Below are 14,265 nucleotides of genomic sequence, written 5' to 3' on the forward strand. Positions count from 1 at the left end.
CCCCCCCCCCCCAAAAAAAAAGAAAGAAAAAATAGTTGCAATTAAAGGAAAGTTTTAACATGAATCAAAGGAAATCCTGCTTCTATATTAATAGAAAACTTTAAGATATAAATTGAATTAAAAAGAATTTAAGTAATATAGATAATGGAAAAATAATATATTTAAGTCACTACTCAAATGTCATTTCCTTAAAAGAATCCTTCCTTAGTCTATTCCCTATTTCAAGATAGCTGAGAACTAGCAGAACCATTTAGTTCCTTACTCTCACTTTTATTCATAGTATCTATTATAGTATAAACATTATATTAAATGTTTATGTGTATATGTGTTTATTGTCATCTTTATGAAGCCAGATACTTTGCGTACAGTTGTATATAGCAGTATCCAAAGTCCTTGACACATTTTAGGCTCTTAATTGACAAAAAGAGAGAAGAAAAGAAAGAAATTACATAGTTTGGTTCTTAAGGTAAAGTTATAGATGTTCAAAGTGCCTATTAATGATACTGTATTGGGTATTTATATTTATTTATAATAGTGTCCCAAGAGACCTGAAGAAATGACCAATGCTTTGCCTTTATGCTTTGTTTTCTGTGTAATTCAGATTGATGACTATATGGCTCTTTCCTCTTATTTCTCACCTACCATTTACCTCCAGTCCCTATTAATAGCAGTGTTATTAGTTATTAGTTTTATACTTAAGTCAGGTTAAATAAAACTTTGTATTCAACCTTGGAATTCAGAATCAGTAGGTCTATGTATCTTAATATTTTCGATGTTTTAGTCGTTCATATGGTATGAAATAAGTAGTTGACACAGCTTTTTGTACCTTGGTTGTGGTGAAAAGGAGATAAAATCCCTTGAAGTCTTAGGGGTAACTCATTTTTGTGAGAGCCAGTATTTCTTTTTAAGTCTTTCCTTTTGTAGATCCAGCAGTTTGGAGGCATTAGTGGCATGTGACTTCTTATTTTCTTGCTTTGGGTTGAAGCTCTTGAAGCTTCAGTGTTCTGATTTTGTGCTTTTGAAAACAGACAAAAAGCAGTAATAATATAAGCAGATGTGAATACTCCTGGAGTGAGTTACATTTAGGAATGCAAACCTTGGAATTCAGGGATTAGATTTAGATGTTGAAGATGATGATTCTTTTTTTTCTGGAGTCTTTCAAGAATAGAACATCTGTCATTGTGGTTCAGGTTCCACTGGGCTCTTTGTAGCAGGATTTGAGGAGATGTGGTCTCCAGAATGTAGTCCATCTCTTTCTCAGTGGATCTTCCCTGGTACAAGGAAAGTGGGAGGTTGGGTGGGAGAATTCCAACTCCTAATGGTTTTTAACTTAAGTGATTTCTGTCAAAGTTGTGAGAGATGATTTTTCTTTATAATATTTTCTTATTCTGGTTGGTTCTATAGAACTTGCTATGAGAGATAACCATAATCTGCAGTCCGTTTTATTTTTTATTTAGAGACAGGGTCTTGTTAAATTTCTTAGAGTTTTGCTAAGTTGTTGAGGCCTTCTTTGAACTCATGATCCCTTTGAGAGTACCTAATTTGTTGTTAGTTCTGTGTCTTTGAAACAATGTTAAGGACAGTTTGGATTGGGAATTGGAGGTTAAAAATATCATTGAAGGAGCAAAACTTGGATGAAAGTTGATATCCGAAATTGCTTCATTTCATCTTTAAGTTCAAAATTATCTCCCAAACATCTGACTTTATATTTGTAAATGCCCTTGTAAGGATTGTGGTAACTGTCATTCAGGAGTAGAGATCACTTAGAGCTCATTAATAGACACTATTCCCTCTGAAAATGACATGGTATCTTCTGTAATCCTAGAATGTTTTAATAGTCTATTCTGTGCTCAGCAATGAAACATTTCAAAAGTGACTGACAGCCAATTGATGTAATTCATGGTGATCTTTTTGTGTTGACAGATCTCTAAAAACTCATGGGAAATTACTACTGTACCCAGTGAAGCTGCCTCCTTTTTTTTTTTTAAACTGCCAATATTCTACAAAACAGGACAATTTTCTCTTTGACTGCTGCTGATTTTTATTTCAATAACATGACATGATTCCTCCTTATTATTAGAATTTCTTTTGATAGTCAGAATGTGTTCCCTATAGATGTTAATTTTAAAATAGAAATTCTCCAAATTAACTCTCTTACTTTTCTAACTTCCATATCAAGACAACCTTGCCAGTAGCCCTTTTCCTACTCAGGAAGAAGTATTATTTAATTTAGACAATGTAAATATTTTTAAATGCTTTTTGTCCTTCACTAAAGGTAAAATATGGAAAGGATAAGGGTGATGAATTGCTTATTTTGGTGGGTGTTTTTCCTAGAGCACTGAAAAGCTAAAAGTCTGATATTTTGGTTAATATTAAGGAAAATAGCAGTCATGTGTTCAAAACTCAGAAATCTCCAGATTTATATTTTGGATGAATGGAAAGTGGCTGCTGATACATAGGCCCTTGTCTGATGAGTTATGGGGAATAACTCAGTGGTCTAGACCTCACTGTTGCCCTAACTTTTCATCTAAGAGAATTTGCTGGAACTACATCTCTTTGTCTTTGCCCTTTGTCACTGTGTTTCAAATGTAGCAGTTTTCCTAAGACTTTCAGGCTGATCTTTAAAGAGAAAGGGTACTCTTTTTCCTTAATTCAACTCATTACTTTGTAAAGCATGATTGTTATGAGTTGACAAGTTTTTTTTTTTTTTTTTGGTACTGGGCTTGAACCCAGGGGCACTCAACCACTGAGCCACATCTGCAGTCCTTTTTATTTTTTATTTAGACACAAGGTCTTGTTAAGTTTCTTAGGGCTTTGCTAAGTTGCTGAGGCCTGCTTTGAACTCATGATCCCTTTGAGAGTAAACTGAATGGTGTAGCCCTGTGCTGGGTGTTGTGGAGGAGATCTGAATATACTTTCTGATTATAGTCTTACTCATTTTTGTTTACCCATTCCACAGCATGACACAATGATTTTATCAAAGTATAATTCCAATTTTTAAACAGTGTTTTGAAGTATCATTTATAATATGTGTAATACCTCCTTCATCTTTTGTTCTAATTTCTCCCTTGTATCATCTTCCCACTCTCCCCCTTGCTCAGTATTTCACTAAACTAAAAGGTGGCCTAAATCAGCCCATAGAGTCAGACTCTGAACCTCTCTGTACCTGCTATCAGATGTAATCTTGTGAAAATGAAAAGTTAAATGCAGAAAGGAGAGACCAAAAAGATTCCATTCTTTTAGACTATAGGGAATATGAAAAGTTACAATAGTTTCATAGTTAAGAAATAAATAGTAGGTACCCCCTCCCCCTCTCTCTTTCTTCCTTTCTTTCAGTGGAGAGTAGAAGAAAAGTATGGAGCTGTCTGGTTGATGGCAAACCCCAAATCTGACATATGAGCCCAATTTACACAAGCATGTAGTATCCTCAGTCTGCCATCTTATGCTTATGCTAAAAGGCACTGCTATAAGTTGTTTAGATGAGTCTGTAATTTAAAAGTAGATGACTTGGGATTTGAGTATTGATTCCAGTTAAGTGATTAATAAAAAAATCATTTTCATTGCTGTTACATAAAATGGAAGTAATAATTATATGCATTGAACCTACTTCTTCAGGTTTATGGGAAAACAATGTAAGAAAGTAAATTGTGAAGTTCTTTACAACTTTAATTTTATATAGAAATAATAATTCTTCTTCCTCATCCTCCTCTACAACGAATCCACTGAGGATGATTTTTATCTTACCAGTACTGCCTTTTCCTTCTCCTTCTTCCTCCTCCCTTCCTCCTATTTTTCTTCTCCTCATTATTAGTCTTTTTCCTCTTCCTCCTTTTGGTGCTGGGGATTGAAACCAGGGCCTTGCTCAAGATAAGCATGCACTTGGCCACTAAGATACACTCCATCATCGTTGTCTTCTTTTGTTTTTTAATTCTGTTTGTTATACATGACAATAGAATGCATTCAATTCATATTACACATATAGAGCACAATTTTTCACATCTCTGGTTCTATATAAAGTATATTCACACCATTCATGTCTTCATACATGTACTTAGGGTAATGATGTTCATCTTATTTTTCAAGATCAATAATTTGTCAAGTGATTTAGTCCCCTGGTTTCTCTGACTTTAATGCCCATGATCTTTCCTTCCTAAACTAAAGTTATTTGTTAATATACTGCAATCTATTCTAACATCCATCTGTTCATCATGCCTAATTTTGAAACTTCTCATTGCTATTTCAGTTACTCTTATTCGTTTAGTGGGATCTCATTCGTTAATTCTTTGGGCAATTATTTATTTGCAGGCACTATGTTAGAATAGCAGCTTTTTTCTCTCAGTCTAGCTTTTTTAAAACAGAAGAAAACTGTGTTAAGAATAGAGTGACAAGTATTGCTAAAATGCAGAGAAATACAAAATGTTTTGGGAGGTCAGAGAAGGCATTGTGGAGAAGGTACGATATAAGCCCATGCTGCACCTAACCCTTTACAGGATGGCCTCTGCTACAGGCCATTCATTTGTTTTGTATCAGTGTATGAATATTGAGTCATTCTGTCTGGTGGCAGATATTCAAGTTACTTTTGCTTATTGTCTTCTAGCTTGTCCAAATTATTATAAATACAACACACTTGGAGAAATCCTGTAAGTACTTGGAAGAATTCATCACCAATATCACTAATGTGCTTCCAGAAACAGTCCACACCACCAAGCTCTATGGCACCACAACTTTTAAGGTGAGAGATTGTTTAGTATTATGGAAATGTTCTAGTGTACATAGTCTGGAGCATTCGATTAACACGGCTTTGTTTTCTCAGGATAATTTATAATATGCTTTTGAGAATAAGTACTTATAAAGGGTTTTGTTTTCCTTCTTCATTTTCTTTGAAAAACAAATATCTGTGTTAGTTTTTGGTGTTTAAACTAAACTAAAACAAAACAAAACACACCCCAAACCAGAACTAACCAAACAAAACTAAAAATATACAACTGTGTCCTCTAAACCCTTCCTTCTTTGTGTTTTGTGTAGGAAAATGACTGTTTCCTAAGTTGACTCCCTCACACCCAAGAATTCTAAATTGTGATCTAAATAATCCTCATTATGGCTGACATCAACATAATTAAAAATTTCTCCTTAGCTGTTCCCTTCTCTCTGGGTCTGATTTTGAAAACTCCTGATTTTTTGTGAGGAATTTCTCTCTCTTATTATTAGAGTTAGCATTTTTATAATTATTTTACAAGGTCATATCTTTAGTTTTGATCCATCGTTGGATCAAATGGGAAAACTGACATTCTTGTAGAGAAGAAAGATTATTGGTAGATAAGTTTCTGGAGGATAAAAGCTTTAAGTAAAAGAATCCTAATTAATTCTTTTATGTTGCCATGTGAGCTTAAAATAGGTATTAAGCAGAGCAAGTAATAAGGCAATGTGGATTCTAACATAAAGACTAACCTATGTGGTTTGAGATTTTGTTAGTATTATTCAATTGTTTTCTTGTTTTAAACAAGTTCTGTTGCCCTTTTGAAATCTAGACATTGATAACTAGATATATAGTAGTTGAGATGAGACCAGGATTTATATTCCCTAATGTGTATTTATTTTGATTTTCTTTTTACATTTGTTGATATCTACTTGTTGATAGTATGTGCAAGGGAAGAAATCAAATTGAGTTCATACTGTCATTGTATGAGAGTACAACCAGTTGGTAAGAAAAAAGTACAGTTTTGAAATATAAAATAATTTTTGTGGATGATGTGATTAAGTTAGTGACTAGTTTGAGTTATATGTTCATTTGGTAACCATAGATTGTTTTATATTACTAATAAACTTACCTAAAATTTAATATATGACATATTATCTTCATGTCATTCTGTTCAAGTTGTTCAGTAAAGTCTAATTATTCCTTGGTCTTCATAATGGATTAGACCAGGATGCCCCATAGATGCCAGAATTTGTGAGAGGACCAATCTTTTATATAAATGGTTGAAGTATTTCATTTCCATATAGCTTATACACATCCTCCAGGATACTTTAAATCATCTGGAGATTATCTATAATGTCTTATATAATGTAAATGCTACATAAGTAGTTGTTATACTGTATTGTTCAGAGAATAATGATAAGAAAAAAATCTGTATATTTTTAGTATGAATGAATTTTCTTTCTCATATTTTCAATCATTGAATCCACAGATGTGAGCCTCTAGATACAGAGGGCTGACCATACTAAACATTGATTCTCTTTTAATAAAGAAAAGAATTAGAATGGGATAGTCATTTATATTTGTCTATCCTATGGAGAATATGTTGTATTTACTGGTACTCTTTCCCCAACCTATCTCAATTTTTTATTTTATTTTATGTCTTTTCAAATAGTGTCCAGAAATCCTCTCAAAGAATGGCTTGTGTGTTTTGTTATGGCTCGAACATTTAAAATGCTGAGGGAAAATGACAGCTAGACAGGAAGCCATAGGGGTTGAAAAGCCAGTTAAATACTTAGTAAAGGAGAAGTTCTGGAGCCACTAAAGGTCATGTTGACAGTGCCTATTGGAAACACTGATTGCTTAAAACACATTGAAAGTTTATTTTCACCAGGGTTGTTTCAGACTAGCTAACCCAGAACTCAATATAAACATGGCAATTATAACAGTTACATGTTGTGTATTTTCCTAAGCTACTGTTTCCAGAAAACTTTCCCTAGCAGATGGAAACCTTTATGCTGGAAAAGGGGCAGCGAGAATTAGAAGGTTTTCAAGGTATTTTCTTGCAGAGTTCCCTCTTGTTTGTGCCATATGTGACATAATCCAGCTGGCATCCTCAGGTTTCCTTGTTCATAAGATTTTCCTCACTTTCTTACATCTTCTTAGAATGAAGATATTTATTAACTTACAACATCACTAATATTGCTTGCATAATTACCATGTGACCTGTAGTAGATTCTTGGGGAAAGAAAACAAAAGTACTTCATCCCTGGACTTATAGTTTATGATCTACAGATAAGAAAACACTACATTTTATGAAGAAGTATGCAAAAACACTACAATAAAACCCAAAATGCACTCATTCCCTTATTTAGTCAGTAAATTTTTATAAAGTATACCTCGATGCCAGGCAATTTCATAAAATAAATGAGTCTCCTGACTTTACAGTAGTTATGTTTAATGAATTATATATGAGAAAGAAGTCTAATATAGTTTCAGGTAATAATAAAAACTAGGAAAAAATAAATGAACCAAATAACATAAAAAGTTGAGTCATTTGGATTTCTTGTGGATATGCATTCCAATCAAGGAGAATTGTACAGTGGTAGGTATAAGGGGTCAGTCTAACTGTGGCATATCTAGTACTTGTGCAGGTGGTAAGAGATGAAGTAGTAAGGAGTCAGATGATTTCTGATATTCTAGACCATAATAAAAACTTTATATATTTTTTTTAAATGAGATGTAAAGTCATGAGAAGTTTGGTGAGGATGGTGATCTGATTTATCTTTTTTTGGTTAAGCCTGGTTATCATATGGAAAATAAATACTTTGTAAGTCAGTAAGAGTAGAAGAAGAGAGCTTGGGTTGGAGGCCATTGCAGTAATCCACTAAGAGTTAGTGGTCACTTGGACTAGCGTGGTAGCATTTGAGGTGCTAAGAAACATTTTCAAAGGTAAGTAGAGATAGCAGGTCTCGTTGCTGAGTTGAATGTTGGTTTTTAAGAGAAGTCAAAGATAATTCCAAGATGGTTGAATGTTGGTACTATTCATTGAGATGGGAGTCTTTTATTATTCTTTATGAGAATAGTAGATTTGGAGAATTGAGGTAGAATCAAGACTTTCATGTTTGACATATTAAGCTTGAGTTATTTAGTTGTGATCTTCAATGAGGTGTTCTACTGATAGGATAAAATCTCATAACTGGAGATAAAAATTTAGAATTTATCAATATAAAGATGTATTCAGTGCCTTGGGATTGACTTTTTTCTGGGAATTGGACATATAGAGACAAAAGTTGTGAAGATTAACTCCATAGGTCTTCAACAGTGATACACCCAGAAGAGGGGAATTCCACAAAGAAAGGGAAAAAAGAAGGAGAGAAGAAATAAGTAAATCACAGTTGTTCAATAGGCAGAATGAGAAGAAATTACCCAGAAGAGTTTGTGTAACTCTGCTCTAGCAAATTTGAGGTCCTATAGAATATATAACTAAAAGTGATTAAAAAATATTTGGAAAACCTAAATTTGACGAGTAACCAAGTAAGAAATGAAAACATCGTCAAAGACTTTAAAATTAGGCAAGGTTCAGATGATTTTAACAGTGAATTCATTTAAGACTCCCAAGAAACAGATAATTGCTATATAACAAACTATTCAGATCATAAGAAAAGAAGAAATGTATTTTAGTTCTTTAAACCCAGCATAAAATGATTCAAAATACAGAGAAACCACAAAACATAATGTGAACCATTAAATATTGCTGTAAAAATCAGAAATAAAAATCAAACAAAAAGTATATACCAAAAGATGAGGGATTAAAGTAGTTTAGGAATGCAAGGATAAATAGTACTAGGAAATTATTTAAACTCATTCCCTGCTTTAAAAGATCAAATGAGAAAAACATTTTGAAAGATATAAGAGGTATTTTATATGTCAACATCGATTCCTACCAATCCTTTCTATCTATAAGTGACAAATCCAGAAGGCAGGAAATCAGTAAAGATATAGTTGAACTGAATTCAACTAGATTTAATTGATATTTATAGAATATTTTGTCTAACAACAGCAGAATACACATCCTTCCTAAGCTCATACAGAACACTGACCAAGACAGACCATGTTCTGGACAATGCAATACGCTTTAAAAAATTTTTTTAGGAAATAGGGGCTGGGGTTGTGGCTCAGTGGTAGAGTGCTCGCCTAGCATGTGCGAGACCCTGGGTTTAATCCTTAGCACCACATAAAAACAAATAAATAAAATAAAGGTATTGTGTCCAACTACAACTAACTAAATAAAAAAAAATAAAATTTTTTAGGAAGTAGAAATTGTAACAAAATTTGTTCTCAGACCACATGGAATTAAACTAGAAATCAATAACAGGACAATAACCAGGAAATCTCAAAATGTTGGGAGATTAAATAACATATTCCAAGGGAAAAATGTGTTTAAGGAAAAATATGTCATGAGGAATTAAAAAATATTTTGTTCCAAATAAAAATGAAAATACAATTCATCTATATTCATGGAATATAGTGCAGGTATTGGGTGGAGGAAAATTTGTAGCATTAATAGCATATATTACAAAATAAAGAAAAATCTGGATTCAATAATCTAAGGTTCTACCTTAGAAAATTAGATAAAAAAAAATAAATTAAATCCAAAATAAAGCAAAAGAAAAAAGGAAATAATAAAACTAAGAGCACAAATTAATTAAAATGATCTAAAAAAGTGAAACAAGGTCAAAAGCTGGTTGTTAGAAAAATATCAGTAAAACTATTTATTGATATTTGAATCAGCTAACCAAGAAAAAAGAGAGAAAACAAATTGTTAATACTAATATACGTGAAAGAGAAACTATTGTTACCAATCCCATCCATGCTCACTGAAATAATAGTAAATGAATATTTTGAGCAATTCCTTACACACATCTTGAAAACCCACATGAAGTAGATAAATTCTAACTTAAAAGACATTGTGTTAACTTGCTGTTGCAGTAACAAAATACCTCAGATAATCAACTTAAAAGAGGAAAGATTTATTTTGATTCATAGTTTTGGAGATTTCAGTCCATGACTAATTGGCCCCATTGCTTTGGGCTTGTGCTGGTATGTACATCATGGAGGGAGTGTTTTGGGGTGGAAGCTGCTCATCTTATGGTGACTCGGGAGTGAAAAAGAGAGAGAGGAAGAGGCTAGGGTCCCAATATGTCTTTTAAGTGTACATCCTCAGTGACTTCTTTAAACTATGCCCCACCTCCAAAGGTTCTATCCTTCTCAATAGCACCATAGGCTGGGGACCAAGCATTTAACACTTAGGCCTTTAGGATACGTACGTTGAAGATCCAAACTGCAGTAGACACAGTGTATTTAAGTGTGCATAGGGAGAAAGATCTGAACATTTTTTTTATCTCTTAAAGAAATTGGATAAAAAATTAATGACCTTGATAAAACTGAAGACAGCAGGACCAGTAGACTCACTGGTGAATTCTGCCAAAAGAAAAAATTACATGAATTCTTTACACTGTTTTCCAGAAAATAGCAGCAGAAAAAAAACCCTTCCTGACTTATTTTATGAGGCTAGCAGCACCAAAATATCAAAAATGGATTTTATAACAAAGAAAAAATATAGAATAATATTGTTTATGGTCATGGGTACTAAAATCTTTTAAAAAACAGCAATAAATCCACAATGTATAAAAGGAAGCATATACCTCAACTAAGAGAGATTCATTCAAGGTCTGCAAGGCTGGTTCAACATTCAGAAATAAACTATGTAATTAATTATATGAATATTAACAGACTAAATCAGAAAAAAATATATACAGTTATATAAATGGATGCCAAAAAGTGCCCAATCATGTTAAAGACTTTCAGCAAATTAGAATAGAGGAGGAATTTTCTCCACTTGATAAAGAACACGGACAAAAAAACCTAAAGCTAACATATTTAGGATGAGATACTAGGTGTTTTCCTACTAAGCTCAAGAACTACCTGTCCTCCTAAACTACTCTTATTTAACATCCAATAAAATAAGAAAAGTAAATCAAAGATATACAGATTATTTCCAATAACATGGTTGCTGATGTAGACCATCCCAAAGAAATTACAGACTAACTGAAGGTACTAATTATAGCAAGATTAAGGACACAAAGTCAATATACAAAAGTCAGTTGCTTTCCATTATATTTACAGTGAACAACTGGAATTTGTAATTAAAACATTACCATTTATATTAGCACCAAGAAATAAAATACTTAGATACGAATTTAACAAAATACGTGTCTGTCTGAGGAACCTGACAAAACTCTCATGCAATAAATAAATAGATAGATAGATAGATAAATAAATAAATGGAGTTATTTTCCATGTTTCGGGGCAGGGGTACTATATATTATTGTGATCTAAATTTTTCCCATCACACTACATAGATTTAATGCAATCTCATTCAAAATTTCAGCAAATTATTTCTTTGATATTTGAAGTTTATTCAGAAAGGCAAACACCCAGAGCAGTCAACAAAATATTAAAGAAAAGCAAAGTTGGACGACTGACACTACCTGAGTTTGAGACTTAAGAATGAAGATAGTATAGTATTAACAAAGGAATAGCTCAGCAGATCAATGCATCAGAATATTTAGCCCAGAGATAAATCCATACAGATGTAGTCAACTCATCTTTGAGAAGGAGCAAGGCAATTTAATGGGGAATGGAGTTTTTTCAACAAATGGTGCTGAAACAACTGGACACTTATATGCAAAAAAGAAAAAAGAAAGAAAAAGGGGGAAAACCCCACCCAGATACAGATCATACATCTTTCACAAAAATATAACTTTGAATGTAAACACAATACCATAGAATTTCTAGAAGATAGGATTAGTGATGATCTAGGTGACCTTAGGTTTGGTAATGATTTTTTGATACAATGCAAAAGACATGATACATGAAATAAAACATTGATAATTTGACTTCATTAAAATTTTCTGCTCTGGAAAAGACACTGACAAGAGAGAAAAGACAAGGCACATACTGGGAGAAAATATTTACAGAACACATATTTAGTGAAGGACTTGTATCCAAAATATACAAAGAACTCATAAAATTTAACAAGAAGAAAAGAAACAAACCAATTTCAAAAAATGAAGAAAGTTCTGAACAAATTCCAAAGAAGATATGCAGATGACAAATATGTACATGAAAAGGTTTTCCACATCATATTTCATTAGGGAATTCCAAATTAAAACAAGAATGAAATACCACTACACACTGAAGAAGACATTGGCCTTGAAGTAATAGATGGCTTCATCCACAATATATGTATCTTTTGTTTCTCTGGGGGCAGGTCCTTTGAACTGACTTCTGATAGGTAATAGGGCCATGTTTCCAATGAGTTTGGTGTTGGGGTCCATGAGAGAAGATTGGTAAGCCAGCATCTTGGCAGCACCGGGGTTTGGACCCAGAGGAGTAGGACCTAGTTTGACAGTGTCTTTTTAAAATACTCAATACAAAGAGCAAACCCCATTGTTCTGTAGACTTTAGTTAATAATGAAATCCCAATATTGGTTCATTAGTTGTAAAAAGTGTACCACTTTAATACAAGGTGTTTCAATAGGGCCAATAGTTTGTGTTTGGGGTAGAGGGGAAGTTGTTACATACAAATGCTATGCACTTTGACTAATTTTTCCTTAAACCTAAAATGCTAAAGGAATTCAAGGACAATTTAAGGTTTTCATATAAATAGTGTAAAGATATAAGTAGAGAGGTGCTCACTGAAACTTTTTTATGTGAAAAATCTATTGAAAACTGTAAAATACTGACAAAAGAAATTGAAGGTGAGACAAATAGAAAAATATTATGTGCTCATAGATTGGAAAAATTAATGTTATTAAAATATCTGTCCTATCCAAAGTGATCTACCAGTTCAATATGGTCCCCATCAAAATTCTGCAGAGTTTCCACAGCAATAGAATAATGAATCCTAAAATTTGTTTGGAATTACAAAAGACCTGAATAGCCAAAGCTGTCTTGAGCAAAAAACTACAAAGCTGGTGGCATCATATTATTTGATTTGGAAATCTCCTGTAGAGCTGCAGTAATCCAAATAATCTGGTACTGGCATAAAAATAGACACATAGACCAAAGTAACCAAATAGAGAACCAAGAAAATAAATCTTCACATTTATGGTAAATTGATTTTTGGCAAAGATGCCAAGAACACAAAAAAGGGAAAGAATAGTCTCTTCAAGAAATGGTGCTAGAAAAACTGATTAGCCACATGTCCAAGAATAGAATTTGTCCTTATTTCACACCAAATGCAAAAATCAACCCAAAATGGATTAATGACTTAAATGTAAGAACTCGAAACTGTAAAACTGCTAGAAGAAAACAGAGGAAGAACTCTATGACATTGTCCCGGGCAGTGATTTTTTTCAGATATGACTATAAAAGCCTGAGCAACAAAAGTGCAAATAGATGAGATTATATCAAACTTAAAAAGATCTGCACAGCAAAGGAAGCAGAGTAAAGAAACAACCTATTGAATGGGAGAGTGTATTTTGAAGCCATACATCTGATATGATATCAATATCCAAAATTTATCCATGTGTGGATAAATGTACCTGTAGTCCCAGTTACTGAGGAGACTGAAGCAGGAAGTTCAGCCTGGCCCCATCTCAAAAACAAACAAACAAACAAACAAAAAACACTATAGTTTATAAGAAACTAAGACAGTTTCATAGTAAGAAAACATATACCCCAATTTAAAAAACGAGCAAAGGACCTGAACAGTCAATTCTCAAAATAAGACTTACTGATAGCCAATAGGCATATAAAATAATGCTCAACAGATTTGCAAATCAAAACCATAATAAAATATCACCTCATACCTGGTAAAATGGCTAGTATCAATAAAACCAACAATGGGAAGTGTTGGTGAGAATATGGAGAAAAGAGAACCCTTATACACTTTTGGTGGCTATGTAAATTAGTACAGCCATTAGGGAATATATGGAGTTTCTTCCACATATTCTACCGTATGATCCTGCAATTCCACTATTCGATATATATTCACAGAAAATTACATCAGTGCATTGAAGAGAGATCTGCACTCCCATGTTCACTATAGACTATTCATAATAGCCAAGATATGGAATCCACCCACATGTCCATTAGTGGGTGGATGGATAAAGAAAATTTTGTATGTATACACAATGGAATAGTATACAGCTGAAAGAAAGAAGGATATTCTTTCATTTGTGACAATTTGAATGAACGTGGAGGATATTTTGTTAAGTGAATAAAGCAGGCTTATAAAGACAAGTGATACATGATCTAACTTATGTATGGAATCTAAAGTTATTGAACTCATAGAAACAAAGAGCAAGAAGAATGTTTTGGGGGGAGGGGCAGAGGAGTATTTGCTTAAAGATTACAAAATTTTTGTTAGATAAGAGGAATTAGGGGCTGGGGTTTTGGCTCAGTGGTAGCATGCTTGTGTGTCATGCGTGAGACACTGGGTTTGATTCTCAGCACCACATACAAATAAATAAAATAAAGGTCCATCAACAACTTTATAT

At 33.1% G+C, this 14,265-nt stretch overlaps 1 protein-coding gene across 9 annotated transcripts in view; it reads left to right on the top strand.

Moving 5' to 3' along the window:
* Exoc6b (exocyst complex component 6B) overlaps positions 1-14,265 on the top strand; it is a 586,101-nt gene that overhangs the window by 324,977 nt on the left and 246,859 nt on the right. For all 9 annotated transcript variants that reach the window (XM_048804120.1, XM_048804114.1, XM_048804118.1 and 6 more), the window contains one exon: positions 4,598-4,732. In XM_048804120.1, coding sequence (XP_048660077.1) covers positions 4,598-4,732 — 135 coding nt within the window. The remainder of the gene's footprint in view (positions 1-4,597; positions 4,733-14,265) is intronic.

This window comes from Marmota marmota, unplaced genomic scaffold (assembly GCF_001458135.2).
Source record: "Marmota marmota marmota unplaced genomic scaffold, marMar, whole genome shotgun sequence".
In the NCBI taxonomy this organism is placed as follows: domain Eukaryota; kingdom Metazoa; phylum Chordata; class Mammalia; order Rodentia; family Sciuridae; genus Marmota; species Marmota marmota.